The sequence below is a fragment of the Borostomias antarcticus genome, assembly GCF_949987555.1.
Source record: "Borostomias antarcticus genome assembly, chromosome: 5".
NCBI lineage: Eukaryota > Metazoa > Chordata > Actinopteri > Stomiiformes > Stomiidae > Borostomias > Borostomias antarcticus.
The window spans coordinates 6,897,816-6,918,112 of record NC_140238.1 but is presented as its reverse complement, the minus strand read 5'-3'; the positions used below and the strand labels follow the sequence as shown (position 1 = coordinate 6,918,112).

Genomic DNA, 20,297 nt, shown 5'->3' with positions numbered 1-20,297 from the left:
AACATGAAAACATTTTGTTTTGTAACGTGAACATTAGGGTTGGTTGATCTGTCCGTGCTTGTTTATTGGCTGTTCTTCAGGTGACCCCGTGTTTCACGTCACAACGATATGAACTGTGGGTAATTCCCTTAGGCGAAGTCTGCAGAAGTGCAGACTTACGGTAAGGGGGCATAAAGGGCTCAAAATGTCTGCCAGAGAGCCCTCACGCACTTGCCGATTTGACATTGGGACACCCCTAAGCCCTCGCGGACTTCGCGGGAGCGCGCCCTTAAATCTGCGAGTCTGCAAGGGTGGACATTGGGACTGGGCCATAGAGACCATAATTTCTGTAATCCAGTATTAAGAATGCTACAGTTTTTATGCAGGCTCTCACTGGGCTACAATGGAAGTCAATGGGGTATATGAATGTGTTGGAAAAACTATAATAAATGTGCTTTTCCAAGACAGGAAGCACAGGGTGTCATCTCATCAGTCTCAGTATTCTCTCCTGTGAAATGTATTGCAATCTGAATATTTTTACATGTTTGGCATGACTTGAACATAAGCATTCCCCTGGCGCTTGTTTTCACTACTCCCACGGAGGACTACAGTATGTTCAAGTCATGCCAAACACCTAAAATATTCGGATTGCAATACATTTCACAGGAGAGCATACTGAGATTAGGAAGATAACCCCCTGTGCTTCCGATCTTGGAAAATCACATTTATCATAGTTTTTCCAACACATTTACATTATGCACCATTGACTTCCATTGTAGCCCAGTGAGAGCCTGCATAAAAACTGCAGCTAGCTCAATACTGGAACGATCAGTGAAGTTATGGTCTCTATGTTTCAGGTGCATGGTAGACAGACCACAAATACGGCTAAATGTCCAAAATAGCTCACTACCCCTTAAAAGCTCCCTTCCTCAATAACTAACTAACTCCTCATTAATGCGATCTCCTTTTGGGGGGATGTCAATAGGTACGAGCCCCCTGAAGCTGAAGGGGTGGGGGGGCATGTGTGAGCCTCACATATCCCCCTCACTCCCCCCTTTGATGATTCAAGGACTTTTTCCCCACACCAGCTTGCTTTAATTTTTAATTACTGGGAATAAGTGGCAACATTTGGTCAGGTTTATTACTGTTCTTGAGAGACAGAGAGAGAGATAGAGAGAGAGAGAGAGAGAGAGAGAGAGAGAGATAGAGAGAGAGAGAGAGAGAGAGCTTGGTTTAAACAGTGCAATCTGTGCGATTGCAGAGCTGCAAATCCAAATTTGAGCTGCCACTACCACTAACAGCGCATAGGGGAGTCCCAGGTAGCCCGTCACCGCGCCGCGCCTCATAAATCCTGTTTTTCCATCTGTATAGACAATGGATCGAGTGAACATCCTGTCTTATTATACAAGTGAAATGGCTATGATGAACCCTATAGAATGTAACTCAGCAAATACTGTAGAATCGAACTTAGAAGTTAAAAGATCTCTTCAAAGCACCACAGGCTATTCAGAGAGAGGGAGAGTGAGAGAGAGAGAGAGAGAGAGAGAGAGAAAGAGATCAAAGGTAGTGTTGAAATGAAAGGATGGGGAAACGGGTACACAGACGCCGCAAAGAGAGAATCTGAAATAGGATGTGACTTGTTCGACGGAGGCAGAGGAAGAACAAACGCCTCAACTCGTGACTTTTCCCTGAACTCATCTCTATTCTCATACCATCCGGCTCTGACTGTTCATGGGAGGAGGCCCCCGAGGCAAAGAGACCAGGGGAGGACGGGGCCTGAGAGCCCATCGACCCCACCCCCCCACCTCCCCCCCCCCTCCCCCTGCAGCCATCAGAACTCAGCAGCAGTCCTTGACCAACTGTCTCCGCAAACTCTGAGCACTGGAGGACAGTCAGAGCTGTCAAAACTCTGACAAAAGTGACTTGTCGCAAGAGACACTCACTGTCTGCCGACCAGACACAGGCCTGGAGGGTGAAAGAGAACCATAGTAGGCTAGCCTGCTATGGAAGACGTGTTAACATTTCCTTATGTCTCAAATGTGCCACGCCTCGCCGTCCTGGACTGCTATGTCCACCCGTGGATTTGATTAGAAGCAAAGCAGCCTGCTGCTCCTGCCAGCCAGCCGATTCATCCTTCTATGCTTTTAAACATATTAAACTAACAGGGCAGGACAGTATCGCTCAGCATGGTGTAAGTCCACCTCATCATATCCACTCACCTATATTATCCACTTACCTATATTACACACCTAGTTCCTGATCTGAGTAGAAAACATTTGATCGTCCTTGCTTTCAGCATTGCATCTCTTACATAACTGTAAATTGTATAAGACGATTTCATGTCAAACAAGAAAGTTAGGCCTACTCCATACATTAAAATGAGGCTTAATCCTAAACTAACCTCCTAAATCTTGCCAGCCCGATGAAATAAAAAAAATGAGTGAAATGAACTGGGAATGGATACTGTAGCCATCTATCTAGCCTTGGTCAGTGATTTATTCACTCAAATAGTTGTGGTTTCATAAATATAACATGCCAACTATCCATTCAATGCTCACCGCTCACATTGCATCCACTCACACTTGACTGGAGGCCAATCTTCTCCAGTGAATGCCCAAGCAATATGATATAGGCTAGTGTGGAAGCCACCGGTAAAGTAAAACTGGGCAAAATGTCAATCTTGATATAAAAAGCCCACAGGCCTGTTTGATGCCAACTTTAGGTTAATATAATCACATGAATGGCTTGATAAGATCTTCACCAGCCATGCTGTTTTTCAATCTGGTGTGATTTAATATTAAGTACAGTACTCACAGGCCTGGGACATGAAGGTCAAAGAAGCTAAAACAAATATATAAGTAAAAAGTTGCAGAAGGCTAATTTTGTTTGGGTATTGTGAAAAGGCTTTCACTTGAGACATAAAAGATTCAGTCGGTGATAAGAAGAAACATCTTTTATTCACAGGTAAAAGTTAACACGAGCTGCCATATTATACATTTATATACAGGGTCCGAAAATCCTATACAAAACCAAGGACATTAGAAAATATGGGTTCAGATATGAAATATGACCTTAATACATCCATTTCTTGAAAAAGGGTCAGTTTGGTACTAGTCATTAAATTCATGAGCCTAACCCCACATTAAGTGGGAGCCAAGGTTAATATAAAAAAAATCAAAAAATGGTGTAGAAATCATTCTTAAAAATGATTACGAAAATCTCATGCAGCATCTTCAGAAGGGGCCTGAGAGAATATCTTTGTAAAGGAAAGAAAGCATAATTACTATTACCAGAGTTATATAAATCAAACACATCAAAATACAACAAAAGTCCAATCAGTTTCTTACTCTAGATAACCAAATCACTAAACCACCTTTGTTCTCATTGTTTGCGAGAGAACCGACTCAAACGCCACCCCATTCTGGCAGCATGATTGACCTTATTGGGGCTGTGTTTGCTTCACCGCATCAACCCACAGGAAACTATTTCTATAACCCATGGTGTGGGAGTCTGCGACAGGAGCCGTCTATCAATGTGAAGAAAAACAGAGAAAAGTAACATGTTGTTGGACTCGAACCAAAACATACAATAGAGCTTAAGTCGTACTGCAAACTGTCTGTGCTGATTTATTCAGTGCTGAATTGAAGTTCTTGTGAGAATGATATGAGTGAGAATGTTGGAATGCATAGAACCAAGGCTAGGCACTGCTTAAACGCACTATAAACAGCTGCATCTTTGCCCTTGCTCGTGGAGTCTGAACTATGCCGTTTCTGTTTATGTATAGTAAGAGAAACCCAGTCAAGGCTCATTTAAGTACAAACAGACTCTCTGAAGAGCACCGTCGTCGATGTGAACACCAGCTTAGCTCTGGGGGCACGATGAGGGTAAAAGAGGACCCTAAATGTGTGGCTCTGGGTACCGCTACCCTGCATAACACTGAGCAGAACTGTCACCCGTTTGAATCATAGCCTGTTTAATGCAGCGCTCTGAATAGCCGTCTTCTGATTGATGTGTTCTAACAGTCCCACATCTCCAATTAAACAAACAGGGACAAACACGGCTTCACCAGCGGCTACGCCTTCGTCTCCCCCTCCCCTGCACCTCTACCACCCCACCACAGCACTCACAGGGATCCCTGGTGATCAAGGCAACTGGATGGAGGAAACATGTACCCAGTCCCGCTAGCTTTTACAGCCCAGCTAGCAGTGAATCAGTGAAAACAGCGAAAGATAACACAGACCTGTATTAAAAGTAGAAAAAACGACAGAACCCAGACAGACAACCTAAGGCGCAAGAGGCTGGATGAACATGGGCAAAATGCTGACTGAGGTTTCAAACATGAGAAAAGGCAAAGTCTGGGAGCGCAATAACATTAGCTTATTGCTTTTTTTTTTTTCCTCTTTAATTTTGTTTTTACCTACAAATGATATTTGTACACACAGCATAATCATATAAATACACTATACAATGCGATATAAAATAATTTCATCTTAAAAGGAATATGTTCAGGGTTTGCTTAGGTATGCTGGTTATGATACTAGCACCATACAAAAAATAATGACAAGTAAAAAAGGCACTTCTGGGTGTCGTCAAATGACTCTTGGGTAAAATGATGACCGCTCTCTCGCCATGCAGAAAACACAGAAACCGCCGCGTCCGTGCGCACGTTTCTCTCCCACTCTAACAAGTCCAGAACGATGAGGCACTGCAGACCAGCGGCTCAGCTCTCCTCCGTCCCCACGCGAAAGACCCCACCGTCTCATCGTCTGTCTCCGTTTTGCTTGTCTCGTCACTTCATTCCAGCAAAATATGAACTGGCTGCTACATTTCAACATCCTTCCTTTCCCACTTCCTGGATTCCCCCTCTACTCCCGCCCCCTTCCTCAGACTTCCACTTCGCGCAGTCCCTCTTGAGTGTCAGACGCAGCCACGCTGATGTCGAAGCAGGTCACCATCATGACACGTGACTTGCATAGGTTGACGCAGAACTCCAGCTCCTCGGTCACCTGGCTCAAGGCCTGCAGGTACTCCTGGGACTCCACGTCCAAATCCTGGTCCACCTCAACTGCGGGAGAGGAGACAGGGAAGGAAAGGGTTAACGCGCATTCTGCTAATATCCACGGCCACAGGATTGAGTACAGTATGAGTAACAGTACAGTGTGTGAAATACAATAAAATGTATGCCAATCACCTGACGAAGACCCACACGGGTCGAAACGTTGTCACCTTTTACCTAATAAATAGTCCTGTGGAGTAGCTGTGTGCGGACCTCAACCTTACTTTAACAGTACAGTGTGACCTGAGCATCATCATGTATACTGCAGAGTGAACAATGGAAGCCATCACTTACACTCTCCTATCCACTTGCTGGGGTCCATCATGAGCCGAGCCTTGGTGTCCTCCAGCTCCTCCCTCAGGGCCTCGTGCTTGATCTTCACCTCCCTGATCTTCTGCTGCCGACGCTCCAGCACCTTCAGCTTACTGTTGAAGTACAGCAGGCCCTGAGAGAGAGAGAGAGAGAGAGAGAGAGAGAGAGAGAGAGAGAGAGAGAGAGAGAGAGAGAGAGAGAGAGAGCTGGTGAGTGACTGAAACACCGAGTACTGAAAATAGTGTATAACATAGTCATTTTCGTTCAAACTAAGAGCCCCAAAATAAAATCAGTTGTTAAGAGATCAGTACAGTACTGGATTTACAGTAAGTTTTACACAATAATTTAGTTGCCAAAGAATTGCAGGATATGCAGACGGAATGGCATTAATGCTTGCAGGCATTATCCATTGTAATGTAAGAGTATCCTTGTTTCTTCACAATGGGCTGAATCCTAAATTGAGATATGGGCATGCAACTTGAACAATGAACTTCCCTCGATCCAAACTGTCCCTCAACTCCCATTGCACAAAATGTCCTTGTGTTCTTGCCTTGAGGGTGTCGATTGTGAGCTAAATTCTGCTTACCTTCTCAACGTCTTGGAATGGCTGCTGCAGACAGGAAAATAGAACATAGAAGAAAAAAAAAGTCATTTACAAAATCTAGAATTCAAAACAAAGACAAGTATCAAGAGCATATAACACCATGCCATTCACATTAATAAATCAATATTAATAAGTAGACATGAGAATATACAGAAAGGTAAACAAGCATACAGTGCACACAGGATTTCAAAACTAGCTTGGGACCAGTGGGGGAGGTGCAGGGCAAATCCCATCATTAATACTGTAGCTATTCAGCCAATGACGTCTGGGAAAGACAAATTGAAGATCATCTTTTCCTAATTGAAACTAAATCAAACCACCATCCAGCTGATTTAATATATTCTCTTAACAGATCTCTGTCTGGCTGCCTCTAACTTGTGGGAGCAGTTAATGACCCGTGGAAGAGGAGCACGGCTTAAAGAGCCATCAGGCGGCCACGGACGGGTCAGGGTGACGGCTGATGTGGCACATTTATCACACATTCCTCAACCGCTCTCTCTCTCTCTCGCGCGCTCTCTCTCTCTCGCCATCTCTCTCTCTCGCTCTCTCTCGCTCTCTCTCTCTCTCTCTCACGCTCTCTCTCTCTCTCTCTCTCTCTCTCTCTCTCTCTCTCTCTCTCGTTCTCTCTCCCTGTTCCCATCCCTAGCTACCACAACCAGCACCAGCACCTCCGCCATTAAGCCAAGCCATCAGTCATATCTAAACCAATTAACCCCGGACAGTAATTGCGGCCTGATCTTCCCACATTCCTGACGAACCCCCGACATGACACAGAGCTTCGAGTCTGGTCACACACACTTAAACTCCGGGACTGGCCGAGGGGCAGACAGAAGGTCAAGGCGTCTGAGATGCATATCTCTGTCTTGTTCTTTAATAGGAAACTTGGACGGAGGCCAAAACCCTCTCACAATGTGGCACATTCACAACACGGCGAAGACCCATGTTGCATTATGTAGACTACTGCTGAGCTTGACATTACTTAAGTGGGGTGTATACTGTACTATAAACCAGACCCTGAGAAGCCCTGAATTAACTTCAGCTATTTGGAGCCTGTCTGACAGCGTGGGCCGGTCGGGGGGGTCGGGGGGTGATCTGATGGTCACGTTCACATGCAGATAAGATGGTTCTGCAGCTCCCTGGTCCACGGCGAGCAGGAGGGCGATCGCGATTGTTGGAGAGGAAGACGAACCGATGAAGAGTTCAAATTAGTATTATAAATTGTGTTTCTAAATTGAATGCTTTTAATAACCATGTTTAGTATGTTGATGCTTATTTTCTGAGTGGTTTGTTAAGGATTGTGTTGTTTTGTCTGGTTTACGCATGACATGAGTTTTGCAGGGAAACAGTATTGTTAACTTACACCCTTACATGTTCTTATTTATTTATTTATTTATCTATCTATCTATCTATTTTTTTTTTTTTTTTTTTTTATTAATATATATATATATATATATATATTTTTTTTTTTTTTTTTTTTTTATTATTATTATTATTATTTTTATTTTTTTTACTGTGGTGCCCCCGAGTCTTATTTGGTTGTTCTACTACACAGTTATTGATTAGGTTAGCTCCCTAGGAGGTACATAACTGTTAAAAGGCCTGTTGTTTTCACTCTGTACAATTTCATTGTTCCAGTTGAGCAGCTGATTTAGGAACACACTATTCATACAGGCCAAGCCCAAGTACAGCCTATTATGTATTAATGTCTATGTTCGAGTTTGTCTATAGAAGGACACAGGTTACATTTCTATGTGTATACAAAGTTGGAGTCAGATAATATTAATTACTTCATCCCCTGTCTGGAGAATAGAGAGCAGAACGTCTAGAACAGGAATGACCCTCTGCTCACCTCTACTGGGTCTTCCTGTCGTCGCCTCTGGAGGCGTTCCACATCATCGATCTCATACACCTTGATCTCGAAGGGTTCCTTCAGAGGGCCGGTCATGCAGGTGGGCGGCAGATCCACCCACTGGCCCGCTGTGCCCGCCTTCTTCCCCAGGGACGAGGTGTCTGGCAGGGGGGCGGGGATGAGCCGGCGCCGCTGGAGACCTGGAGAAACGCAGACACACAGACAGGCGCCTCGATTACAGCTGCATATACACAATGGTAATGTGTGCAGGGGACTGTACAGATATACACAAAGGTAATGCGGGCAGCAGGGGTGTACAGCACGTCAGTAAATATGTATGAGCCTCGGTCGGAGATGGAAAGTGATACGGCTTTACGCAGGCGTCCTTTGTTGACTGCATTTCATAGCGGTACATCTCAATATCTCGACAAACACATGAATTGCAAAGATGGCATAGGAGTTGAATAATGAAGCTAGGGATTCCATCTCTATTAAATGTCTGGGGGAGGTATGGAGAGCGACAGGTTGCCTTAGATGTTGTTGAAAGATTATGTGGGGTGATTTTAGAGGCAAGCAGCTTTTTGATGCACATATTTCTAGATATGTAATCCTTTCGAATGGGTAAATCAGACACTGCTGCATTTTGAGAAAACTTTGATTGCTCTCTTATAAAGTTTGAGTAATGTATACATGTTTATCACTGATGAATGTATCCATATTTATCAAACGCCTGTGATCAGTGAATAAATATTTATCACTCTTCAGTGTATACATATTTATCTCAGAGTGTTAAAAAGGTTATGAATGAATGAATGAATGAATCAATCAATCAATCAATTAAACATCAGTGTATAGGATATGTATCACTCATCAGTGTGTAAATATGTATCATTCATCAGTGTGTACATATTTATCACTCATCAGTGTATACATATGTATCACTTATCAGTGTGTAAATATGTATCACTCATCAGTGTGTACATACTGTATGTATCACCCATCAGTGTATACATACAGTATTTTTCGCTCATCAGTGTGTACATACGGTATGTATCCCTCATCAGTGTGTGCATATTGATCACATACCGTTGGACCTCTTCTTGGGGGCCTTGGCGCTCCTCGTGCGCCCTGACGACGACAGGCCGCTCTCGCTCATGGAGTCGTGGGCCGAGGAGGCGCTGCCCGTGGCCTCGCTGTCCCGGATCATGCTCTCGTACCCGCTGCTGCCGCCGCTGTGGTAGAACAGGGCGGTGCGCCCCATGGCGGGAGGCAGCTCGCCGCTCAGCACGCTGCTGTTGTCGCTGCCATGGCCGCTGCTGTAGCGCTGCGGCCGCCGGGGGGCGGTGATCTTGCTGTAGGGGGACGGCAGCAGCGACGTGGGAGACTTGTCGTCCCCGACGTTCACCCCGCTGTCGTTCCCGCTGTCCGAGTCACCGGAGCCCCTCGGGTGTTTCCCCGGCGAGCTGCCCGACGCCAGCTCGCTCACCCGGCTGTTGGCCGCCCGCATGGCCTGCTTTGTGCCCATGATGGTACCCCGGCCGGGCTTGCTGCTGATAGGGGCGGCGGCGCGTGGGGCGGAGGTCTTCCCGGAGGGAGGGAGGTTAGCATTGGGGTTCCTGGGGGCCGGGGCCGCCAGGGACTTGGTGGAGGAGCTGAGGCCCTTGGAGTGGTTGGCTGACAGGGACCGGGCCTTACTCCCTCCGACGGTCGCCACGGCCCTGGCGCCGGCGCCGGCGCCGGCTTTCGCCTGCCCGGGTTTAGCCGGGGCCCCTGGACCGCCGCACGGGGAAGGCGGGGAGGTGGCGATGGGAGAGCTGGTCGAGTTCGGGACGCCGAATCTGGGGATGGATCTGTTGGACTTGCTGCTGCCGCCGCCGCCGCCGCTGCTGCCCAGGCTGGCCCCGCTGTTCTCCCGACTGAGGACCGGCCTGGGGCCCATGAAGGACAGGCTGTCGCACCTCTCCAGGGACACCTGGCTGCTATAGTGCAGCCCCGCATCGCCCCTGGCCCCCCGGGCCTTCAGACTGGACGTGGTCCTGGCCGAGTCGGACTTGAGGCTGGATGTTTTGAGGCTGTTGGAGTCCCCCCGGCAGCGCACCTCAAGCTCGTCCTCGGACAGCGCGGCCCTGGCCGACGCGGAGGCCCTCCCCGCTTCCCCGTACGCAGACTTTAAGGCACTTTGGGGAAGCAGGGTCCTGTTCTTCTGGTCCAGGCTGGACTTCCGCACCGGAGGAGGCGGGGGAGAGGTGCCTCCGGGTCTGGGGAGCATGCTGACCTTCTGCCCCCCCGGGCTGGCCTTGCCGTTTTTCCCCAGGGAGGAGAACTTGAGGCCGGCGGCGGAGGACGCGGCAAAGTCCTGGGCACCCCTGGACTCGGGCGTGGCGTGGATGACGGGCACCGTGCCCAGGGTGGTGGCGCCACGCCTCAGCTGGGGCATCTTGCTGGGCGGCTCGGCCTTCTTGGCGGCCTGCTTCTCGCAGCCGTCCACCACCCTCTGGGATGAGGTAGACCCCGGCACCCCCTTGGGAGGGCGGGGCGCGCTGTTGCTGTTGGCGGCGCCAGGTCTCCGCGAGGGGATGCCGCTGGGGGTGTTCTTGAGGGGCCTGCCGGCGGAGGCGGGGTCCGAGGGGAGGGTCTGCGGTTCGGAGGGGCGGTCCATGCGCTGCCAGGGGTCCTCCTGCTGTCTCTGTGGCTCACAGCCGCCGCCGCCACCACGCGTGATGGATGAGGTAGGTTTCATTTTCCTGGGAAGACTGGAGTGGACCGCTGCGGGGCCCAGAGGGGGTTGAGCGTTGGCCGCTTTGCACGGGAATCGGAGGGATCCTTTGGCCGACTCGGGAGACGGGGGGCACTTGGTCAGGGACAGCTTGCTGGAGGCGGCGCTGTCACTGTCCAGCTCCGAGAACCCGAAGCCACTGTCGTTCAGGGAGCTCTTGGCGTCCCGGGTAGACGGCTCGCAGCAGAACAGGCCGAGGGAGTCCAGGTAGAAGGCTCCGCCGGCGCCGACGGCATGCTCGGCCGGGAGGAACACGTCAGCGGACTGGGCGCCCTCGCTCTCCAGCGTGCACACGCTGACCTCGCTGAGCCAGGAGCTGATGGAGGAGCCCCTGCTGCCCACGCACACAAACGCGTCCTCCTGGAGGGGGGACGGCGTCTCGATGTTGACCCCCGCGCCGATGACCGCCGACGTGTAGGCGTCGAACTCGTCGTTGATGCTGCTGATGATGCTGACGGGCCGGGAGCCAGAGGCCAGCGCCTGGAGGGAGCAGTCGCTGTTGAAGCTGATGATGCTGGAGGGGCGTCCATTGTCCGCCATGCCGCCGATGGACAGCTCCTCCACCACGGTAAAGACCAGCTCGTCCTCCCCGTTCAGCTCCACGGGCTGCTGCAGGGTGACGGTTGCTCGGAGGACGTCCCTGTCCAGACACCTGTCCATCAGGGTGGAGCGCACCTGGCACACCTCCACCCCGGGGCCCCTGGGGCGGGCCCTAGCGAGGACGGGGGAGCCCCCAGGGTCCCCCCGCTTCGCGGCCTGGTGGCTCATTCCGACGGGGGGCATCCTGGTGGTGGACCTCTCCTCGGCCTCTCCGTTCCCCCGGCGGGGGTCTCTCGGCTGCGGGGGCGGCGGCGCCGGCTTCGGCAAGGGCTTCTTGTTCAGGTAGACCTTCTCCCTCACCACCGGCTCCGAGCTAGCCGCGTTAGCCGCAGGTCCACCCTGTTTGTTGGGGTTGGTCTTGATCTCCGGCACCAGCACCTTCTCGCCGTCAGCGCTGGTTCTGCACACCGTCTCTGACGGGCTGCCCTGCCGCTTGGAATGTTCCAGTTTGGACATGGGGTGGGGGCTGCCGGCTGGCTGCGCGGCAGCGCCGGACTTGGGAGACGGTTTGGCCGAGATGCTCTCCTGGGAGGAGGAGGAGGTCTTCGCTACAGTCTTTGGGGAAACGGAGCCCGGCCCCTCCTTGGCCTTGTCGGCGTCTATCTTGGGGCCGGCCCGGCCCTCTCCCGCGAACGCCGCAGGCTCCTCACTGCCGTCGATGCACTCCAGCCGCTCCTGCAGCTCGGCGAACGTGTTGCACTTGAAGAAGTGGTCCCTGTCCAGGGGGCCATCCTTCCCGCCGCGCTTCCTGTTCAGGGAGGGGATGATGGGAACGAAGGCGGGCGGGCCCTCGTTGTCGCTGAGCTCCCGGTCGGATATGGCGCCCCCGCCCGGTCCCACGTAGATAACGGTGTCGCACGACTGCTCGCTGCTGGAGGAGTAGTCGGGGTCGCTGAGCAGGGAGGGCAGGTCGGGGTCCAGCGCCACCGTCCGGGGGTGGAAGGGTCTGAGGTGGGGCGGCCGGCGGATCCGGCCCTCCTCACAGGAACTCTCCCCCCCGGAGGAACTGGACGCGTACTGCAGGAGAGACACGGCACAACAGATGAACAGTTAGAATACAGTGTAAACACAGGGCATTTTATGCTATCATAAAATCACGTTTAAGTCTTAATTTTAATGTTATTCTAGAATTATTGGAAGAAGTATGACATAATTCTCTCCAAACTACTTTCCTCCAATAAAATTTACAGGCAATCTTATTTCTTAATGTGTTCATGGAGTAATCAATCCAAGTCTAAATTCCCTTCCAAAGGGCCAGTGAGTCAATACATTTAAAGGTTAAAAGTGCATATCAATAGGCACTCAGATATTAATGATATCAATAATATGAATTGCCATGTGAATAACGCATTATAATTATGCTGGACTGAGACCAACGTTAAATAAATACATGGTGTCATTCCAGCTAATTATCTAGAGCACATATTTCCCTAATCTCAGGGCAGGCATTACACACATCCTTGGGCAGCGCTATTGATTACATGGTTACGTGTTGAGGAGGCGAGAAAATGTACCTCTGACTTATTGCGCTCACAACCTTTCATTAGCCGAGGCCCAGATTCATTTCATTTCACGGCCTCCAAGTTACAAGGCGAGTTGTTTTTTTCCCAAGACTCAATTATCCTCACGAAGTGAAGTGGTGAGCGTATAATACCTCTTCGGCAAAACTCAATAAAACACACACCCCACTACAAACCAAAACACTGACCAAGAAATTCATTAACTCAGGCTCTGCATCATTAAGACAGCAACTAGTATTCCATTCATCAAAATAACCTCCGGTCTAAATTCTTGTTACTGTTCAAACAAGGGCTTCCCTACGGTAGGCTACTTCCAGCAGTATGTGTGACTACGTAATAGCGCGTGACCATCACGGCGGGTCTACGGACCTTGGACTTCTTCTTCCTCATGCGGTGGATGCGGGAGGCCAGCTGGATGGTGGTGAGGGAGTCGGCGTAGCCGGCGGGCGAGTCGGAGATGTGGGCGATCATGGTGGTCCTGCAGTTGATGTTCCCCAGCGATTCCCTCAGGAGCATCGTCAGCTTGCTGTCCCTGAATGACAGGTTCGCACGCCGTCGTTATCACCTTCATTACCACACAGGCTTTATCACCTCCGTTCAGGAAACGTGTCTCTGTTTTACAGTCCTATGCAGTTACGCAAACAACCAAGATATCCACACAGTACCTTTGTCTTATGTGTATCTCGACTGATATTTTCACCCGTGAGAATTGAACGTATTCTTCCTTCATACTAAAGAGGCACAGTTCATGACTTTTTGACACTAAACAGACAAACGCAGTCGCAACAGTAAAACTGTCGAGCTCAGCACACATGCCCGAGCACGCCTCATACACGTTGATCGTGCGGCTCACATCCGGATCGCACGTTTACATCGAGGTGTAGAAACCGCGCCGTACGCGGCCCGCCTACCTGTACGGTACGTGCTTGGCTCCGTTGGCGAGCGCCATGATGACGTTCCCCAGGGCGGCGAGCGACAGGCACAGACCCCCTCCTCCGTCTCGGGTCTTACTCAGGACCTTCTCACAGCTCCCCAGGTCGATGAGGTGCAGCCTGCTCCGTCCGCCCGACACTGCAGAAGACGGGAGGAGCAACCAGGTGAGCTTATACCTCAGCACAGACACTCCCTCTGAAGTCACCGCCCCCCCACCACCCTCGCACCCCAACACACAGACACACACACACAGACACCCCTCCCACACACATACGCTCACACACAGACCGCCAGGGCGGAAGGCGTGGAGTGACACAGACCAGACCAGACTGGCAGCTGTCTGATCTACACATGAGTAAGATTCCAAATCTAGTCGAGACTGCGGCAGTCTAACGGGCAGGCTCACTCCTACTAGACACGCGTGTGACTAAACTCAGCGTGACTAGATTATTGTTGGGCTGTTGTCGGCTACGCACAGTATATGAATAAATGATAGACCCAGTCACTATTTGGTATCTCAGTTATCCTTGCCATGGCAACCTAAAACATAGGTAGGTGGTGGTACTGTATGTGTTTTGCGGGTAAACATCCCTGTGATCGACTTTGAGATTGAAAGAACGGGCGATTCTCCACACCAACACCTGGGCCTCACGTTGTTATGCAGGCCATTGGCGTGTTATTTCACATGACTGAAAGAGAAAATGACTTTGAGTTTCGGACTAGGCTGCAGCGACCATTAGACTCTTGTCAGCAGGGAAGTGAATGCCTCAAATCCTCACTCACTGCCTGCTTGAGCACAACACATGAATACAAACATGTTTTTACAGGGGCCACTGCACCCCACATCCATAAGCATTGCAAATACGAGTCTAGAGAGCCTCATTACCCATTCAGATTTATTCCGGTGTTTTCCACCGTCTAACCCACAGCCCAGCCACAGTGCTCACGATGAGCCTAGTGGAGCTGACAGGTAAGCTACCTGTTCAGAGCTGTAATTAACACTGAAATCGGGGGAGAAGTGCACCTGGGAATTAGCGCTAGCGTTAATGTCTTCTATTAAGCGGTTGTCTTTAAACGGCTGTGAGTGACTCTCATTTTCTACTTGATTGGGCGCCCGCAATTATCTGGTGAGCTTCGTTCACTGGAGATGTGGTGAGAACTGCAACAGGGCGCAGTTTAAACTGCAGATTCATATTCATATTTATATTCATATTCCGATTCATATTCCGATTCATATTCCGATTCCGATTCCGATTCATATTCAGATTCCAATTCCGATTCCGATTCCGATTCCGATTCCGATTCCGATTCTGATTCTGATTCCGATTCCGATTCCGATTCCGATTCAGATTCCGATTCAGATTCAGATTCAGATTCATCGGCGGTAGCAGCGGGAGGAAGAGGCGCTCTACTCACTGCCTCCCTTGCCGCTCTTCTCCATGCGGTACTGGTAGATATGCAGGGTGAACAGCATGTGGGAGTTGCGTCGCTCGTCCTCGCCGGCGTCCGCCCGGCTGGTGCTACGCGCCGCTATGGCCGCATCCAGGAAGAAGGCGGCCTTCTCCGCCGTGGGGGCGCGGAGCTCGCTCTGGTTCTGGAGCTGGGGGGGGTGGAGGGGGGGGGTAAGGATTAGGATTAGAGAAAGGCGTTGGAGAGAGGAGAGTGAGAGGGGAGCAGAGGAGAGGATAGAGGAGAAGAGACAGAAAGATAGAGAGAAAAAGAGAGAGAGAGAGAGAAAGATAGAGAGATAGATAGAGAGAGAGAGCAAGAGAGAGAGAAATGGGAGCCTGTTAATTGGACCCAGGCACACATTTCTTGCCCATTAGATTGGGTCTCGGGGGCAATCAGAGCAGCAGATATGCACACTGAGGGAGGGGGGATTAGGGGAAGGTAATGGAGGAGCAGGAGGCAAGGGCACTTCCCTCTACACAGGCGTGATGAGGGGGGGTGGGGGGCATGGAGGAGGGAGGTGAAGAGGAGGAGCAGAGAGAGAGAGAGAGGGAGAAAGAGAGAGGGGAGCTCCATGGGACTCCCGGCGGCCTTTGAAGTCACGGTCCGCACAGATCCCGGCAAAACAACATCTGACGGCAACACCTGTCAGTGCCTTCAAACCCTCCACCTCCCCGCCCCCCTCCCTCCCTCCCTCCTCCTCGACCACAAACTAGTCCCATTGTGCTGGAGAAGGGTCAAAATAACTCAGTGGTAATAGACCCTGGCATGGAAGTCAATAGAAAGGTATGGAGAGGGGCGTCGATAGTGCAGATGGCTTTGGCTTTGAAAAACCAGAGAGGACGGATTACTGAGGTAGGTAGGACGGGCTGCCTAAAAGCACACATTGGGGAAGACCTGGCAGATGAAAGAAAACACAGCACACAAAGACACAGACCTCTGGAGCAGAGAGGGGTGGATGAGAGTGGGGGATCAGATCAATACACAGTCAGGCACTAATATATACCAGAGAGAGGGAGAGAGAGAGAGAGAGAGAGAGAGAGAGAGAGAACAAAGAAAGTGGAGAAATCCGCCCCCCCCCCCACTCACCTGTGTACCACAGATGGGGTCCTCCCTCAGGTAGACGCCGGGGGACTGGCCGTCCTGCAGGCTGCCCGTGGACACCTCGGACAGCAAGTCCTTCAGCTCCTCCTCCTTGCCGCAGATCTCCACGGCCGAGACGCGCACGGAGAAGCGCGTGCCCGTCTTCTCCTTCCGCTCGTTGATGAGCTTGAAGAGCCAGGAGATGGAGCAGGGCACGATGCCCAGGCTCTGAGTGGAGCCGTCCTTCCCAATCATGGTGTATGTCTTGCCTGGAGACGGGAGGAGAGGAAGTGATGGGGGGGGTGGAAATGAAACCGTGAGCTTGGCTGCTACTGCTGCTGCTAGCAGCACCATACTCATTCCTCTCCTAGAATTCAAATACATTTCTCTAATGAGCTGTCGGGGAGAGGTAGAGAGAGGAGCGGAGGAGGGAAAGAGTTGTGTGTATTAGGTGTTTATTGGACATTCGGCCTGTAATCGTTTCTGTGCGTGTGTGTGTAGGGGGTGGGAGGTGGGTTGCTGTAAAAACGGCCGGTAAAATCAAAAGTGACCAAAGGGCTGATTTTGTATGTTGAGAGCGTGCAGCTGGTGGAGTGGAGAGAGGAGAAACAGCTCCTTGACCGATGGCGTCGGCCAGGCCGATTACTTACAGGCGCTCCGGTTTTAATCACAGACCGAGCCCTGCGGCTTCTGTCTTCCTCTTCCCTCTATCCCCCCCCTCCCTCCATCTCACCAGCCTTTTCCCCCTCCCTCCCCTCCCCTCCTCTCCCCTCCTCTCCCCCCCTCTCTCCTCAGCTCACTGGAGTCGGCCACTAAGCCAATTGTGGACATCGAGTGCGCCTAACGAAGGGAGCGGAGAGTTTTCTCTGGCTAACAAAGGCCCCCTCCCTAATCTCTCTGGCCGGCGGAAGGAGCTTACCGAGCTTGACGTGGCCGAAGCAGAAGATGCAGCCGTCCGCACCGTTCACCACGGACTGGACGACCTCGGCCACCGTCCCTGAGCACACCTCCACCTGCGGGGGGGAGGAGACGGTTAAAGTCTGCGGCTTTGTCGTTCTACACTCCGACTTGCATTTAACGTTCACGTTTTGGCTTGGCTTTAAAAAATATACATAAATAAATTATAATAATAATAATAATCATGATACTACTACTACTTGTTGTTGTTGTTGTTGTTGTTATTGTTATTGTTATTGTTATTGTTATTGTTATTGTTATTGTTATTATACACAGATAAGCATAAATTTACATTTTCTACCAAAAACCTAAATGACTTCTGTCATCAACTTCTGTACCAACACACAGCAAACAGCAGTAAATCTTTCTCCTATCACAGATTCTGAAAGCGTCCTCGACAGATCGCCTGCTGGCTCATCCTTACAGTTTGTTTCTCGGCCTCCTGCGGGACCAGGGTTTGTGCAGCGGAGATCTCCTCTCACACATCGAGCGGCAGGGGAGGCCTCTGACGGCACAACAGTTTGCCGCTACTGTTACACGCCGGCAAGAGTCGTCCCAGCGGCACAATCTACAGTAGCAGCCTCGCCTCGGCTCAGCTCAGCTCGACCGGAGCAGCCGCTAGACTGACGCTATCAGCTGGCGCACCGACCGGGCAGAAAGTCTGAGGCTGACGGTAAACCATGTCTGTCCCCACTGTGGAGATGCTGTGGAGGTCTGTAGACCAGCACGGACAGGCACCTAATTAGCCCCCCCAACGCTTCCACTTTCTCAGACCCATAGTCGGAATGATTTTTTTCCCGGTGATTGACAGCATTCGCATCCCCTTGCTAGATTTTGTTGTAGACATTGATGCCTCATTAAGAAATTCAATACCTATATCTGGAGGAATCGATCTAGTCACCTGTCAATCTCCCTCAATCACTATCAAGCAAACAAGTCTGGCGTCTGCCTGCACTGCTTTGTTCTTAATTTGGGCACGCCTCTGCTGGGCCATGGAGGCCGGACCGTGGGGGCTTAGGCTTAGATATAACTGGACTATGAAAAGGGAGGGTTACATATAACTGCACTCAATTCGTTCCCCAGACTTAAAAGACCCAGCTGTTGGGTCCACACTGGGAAGAATGCCCCCCGACCCAAGACAGGCATTTTTTCACTAAGCCCCCTAGCTGCACCCTGGGAGCAAAGAGATGTCCTCCTGCCCTTGAGGGAGCACGCAAGCACACACACTCACGCACACAAACACACACACACACACACACACACTCTCCCCGTGGCCCTTACTTGAGAGGCGTCCTGGGTGAAAACGGCGTCAAAGGCGAAGATCTTTGGGACGGCCACGGTGGCCGCTCTCCTGTTGTGACCTGAGTTGGCGTGAGGGTTGACCGCGGGGTCATAAAGGGTCAGCTGCTTCTTCCTGGCGTCCACCTTCAGGAAGGACATGGACTCGGACGAGTCATGGGCGTCCAGGGAGGGGCAGATGCGCATCATCACTTTCACCTGTGAGAGGGGCAGGGGGAGAGAGGGGTACGAGGAAAGAGCATCCGACATTACCCACAGAGACGGTTCTAATGTGCTCCATCTTTCGTGCTGAAAGGTACAATGATCCGAAGCTTTACTGCTAGAACCACACGGCTACCGGATCCTCGATCCACGCCGCGCATTAAACATGACGCCCACCAGCGCGCGACGTCAGGGAAGACGGACAGGCAGGCGCGGTTACCACGGAAACGCCGGCTACCTTGGACACATCGACAGCCGAATCCAGCAGGTCGCCACAAAGCATAACGCTGTTGGTGATATTCTTACCGTTAATGACCGGCGCTGGGGGGTTATTATCCATCCCTACAGCCTAGTCTCTGGATTCTGGACCAGGAGCGGACCACCAGCACGGGGGGCCAGGGAGCATATGGCCCCCCTCTTATCCTATCCCACCACCTCATCTCTCTCTCTCTCCCCCCCTCCCTCCCTCGCTCGCCCGCCTGTCTGCTCGCCGTCTGGCCCCGCCAGCCTGGGAATGTCCAGCCTGGAACGTCACGACGGCAGCTCTGGTCCAGACGCTCGTCATGAGGTTACCGCTAATTCATTTCACGGTGGCGAAACGTTATACCGGGTTGCCAATGCATGCAACATATGAGGATGGCATGTTTCACATCACATCATGGAGGAGGTGTTGATTGAGCACACGTCTAGCGTGTCTCTGCACGTCTAATGCTGTAGCTGTGACCATGACAAGTGGATCCCTTCTACCAGCTGTGTCTACTCCTTTGGCAGCGTTTCAGCTGGCCAGAGCATTCACGTTCATGGTACTATAATAACAATAATAATAATAATAATAATAATAATAATAATAATAATAACCTTTGTTTTTATAGCGCTTTTCATGCAAACATTGCAGCTCAAAGTGCTATAACATTTCCATACAGCATAAAAACAATAGGATGAAACCCCATGAATCTGTGGGTATGTGTCAATCTTTTTGCAATGCTCTTTTTACTTGATATGACAACAACTGCAATACCATTTACCAAGTGTGCACTGTAGCGAAAACAAATGAAAAATGTCAGTTTGTGAACATTTCTTAATAGAAACACACCCGTGAAGCAGAAACACGTTGATGACTTTACACAGGTAGGGATTCAATGTGTGACAATAACAACCTCCATCATTACAGTACAAAGCAAATGACTACCATGCCTCTCCCAGGCTTGGCCATATGTGCCAGCCAGCTCCAACCGTAACTGCCTGGCCCTCAGCCCCCTTTCTGCTCAGGCAGCTAAACTGACACAGGCGGCAGGGCTGTCCCTTTCATCCCCGATGTGTCTCTCCCTTGTCATTCACACCCACACAAAAGGCCCATTCTTCTTCCGGACTCGTGTATAAATATTACCACAGATCTGGGCTCCGGCGCTCAGAAACAATGTTGGCTGCTGATCCCATCTCTCCAGTGAGTGGATTCCTGCAGCATTCCGCCAGGCAAGTGCAAACTCTCTTTGCGCTCCATGGGGGGCTGTTATCGTGACGGACGTGTACATATGTCCAGCAAATTACATTTGCTATGACATTTAAACCGGGCCTCCCATTATATGACCGCCGTGTGTGTGTGTGTGTGTGTGTGTGTGTGTGTGTGTGTGTGTGTGTGTGTGTGTGTGTGTGTGTGCGTGCGCGCATGCATGTGTGTT

At 50.8% G+C, this 20,297-nt stretch overlaps 2 protein-coding genes across 2 annotated transcripts in view; both read right to left on the bottom strand.

The window, feature by feature from the left end:
- Window positions 1–1,767, bottom strand: part of LOC311309233 (synaptic vesicle 2-related protein-like) — a gene marked incomplete at both ends in the record, with an annotated part of 44,001 nt that extends 42,234 nt beyond the window's left edge. The window contains one exon of the mRNA XM_084438413.1: window positions 1,706–1,767. Coding sequence (XP_084294539.1) covers window positions 1,706–1,767 — 62 coding nt within the window. The remainder of the gene's footprint in view (window positions 1–1,705) is intronic.
- Window positions 1,768–4,862: 3,095 nt separating this feature from the next.
- Window positions 4,863–20,297, bottom strand: part of kif26ab (kinesin family member 26Ab) — a gene marked incomplete at both ends in the record, with an annotated part of 48,624 nt that continues 33,189 nt past the window's right edge. The window contains 11 exons of the mRNA XM_084438412.1: window positions 4,863–5,044; window positions 5,330–5,480; window positions 5,934–5,957; window positions 7,801–8,000; window positions 8,887–12,193; window positions 13,066–13,228; window positions 13,608–13,767; window positions 15,046–15,229; window positions 16,168–16,430; window positions 17,081–17,174; window positions 18,400–18,615. Coding sequence (XP_084294538.1) covers window positions 4,863–5,044; window positions 5,330–5,480; window positions 5,934–5,957; window positions 7,801–8,000; window positions 8,887–12,193; window positions 13,066–13,228; window positions 13,608–13,767; window positions 15,046–15,229; window positions 16,168–16,430; window positions 17,081–17,174; window positions 18,400–18,615 — 4,944 coding nt within the window. The remainder of the gene's footprint in view (window positions 5,045–5,329; window positions 5,481–5,933; window positions 5,958–7,800; window positions 8,001–8,886; window positions 12,194–13,065; window positions 13,229–13,607; window positions 13,768–15,045; window positions 15,230–16,167; window positions 16,431–17,080; window positions 17,175–18,399; window positions 18,616–20,297) is intronic.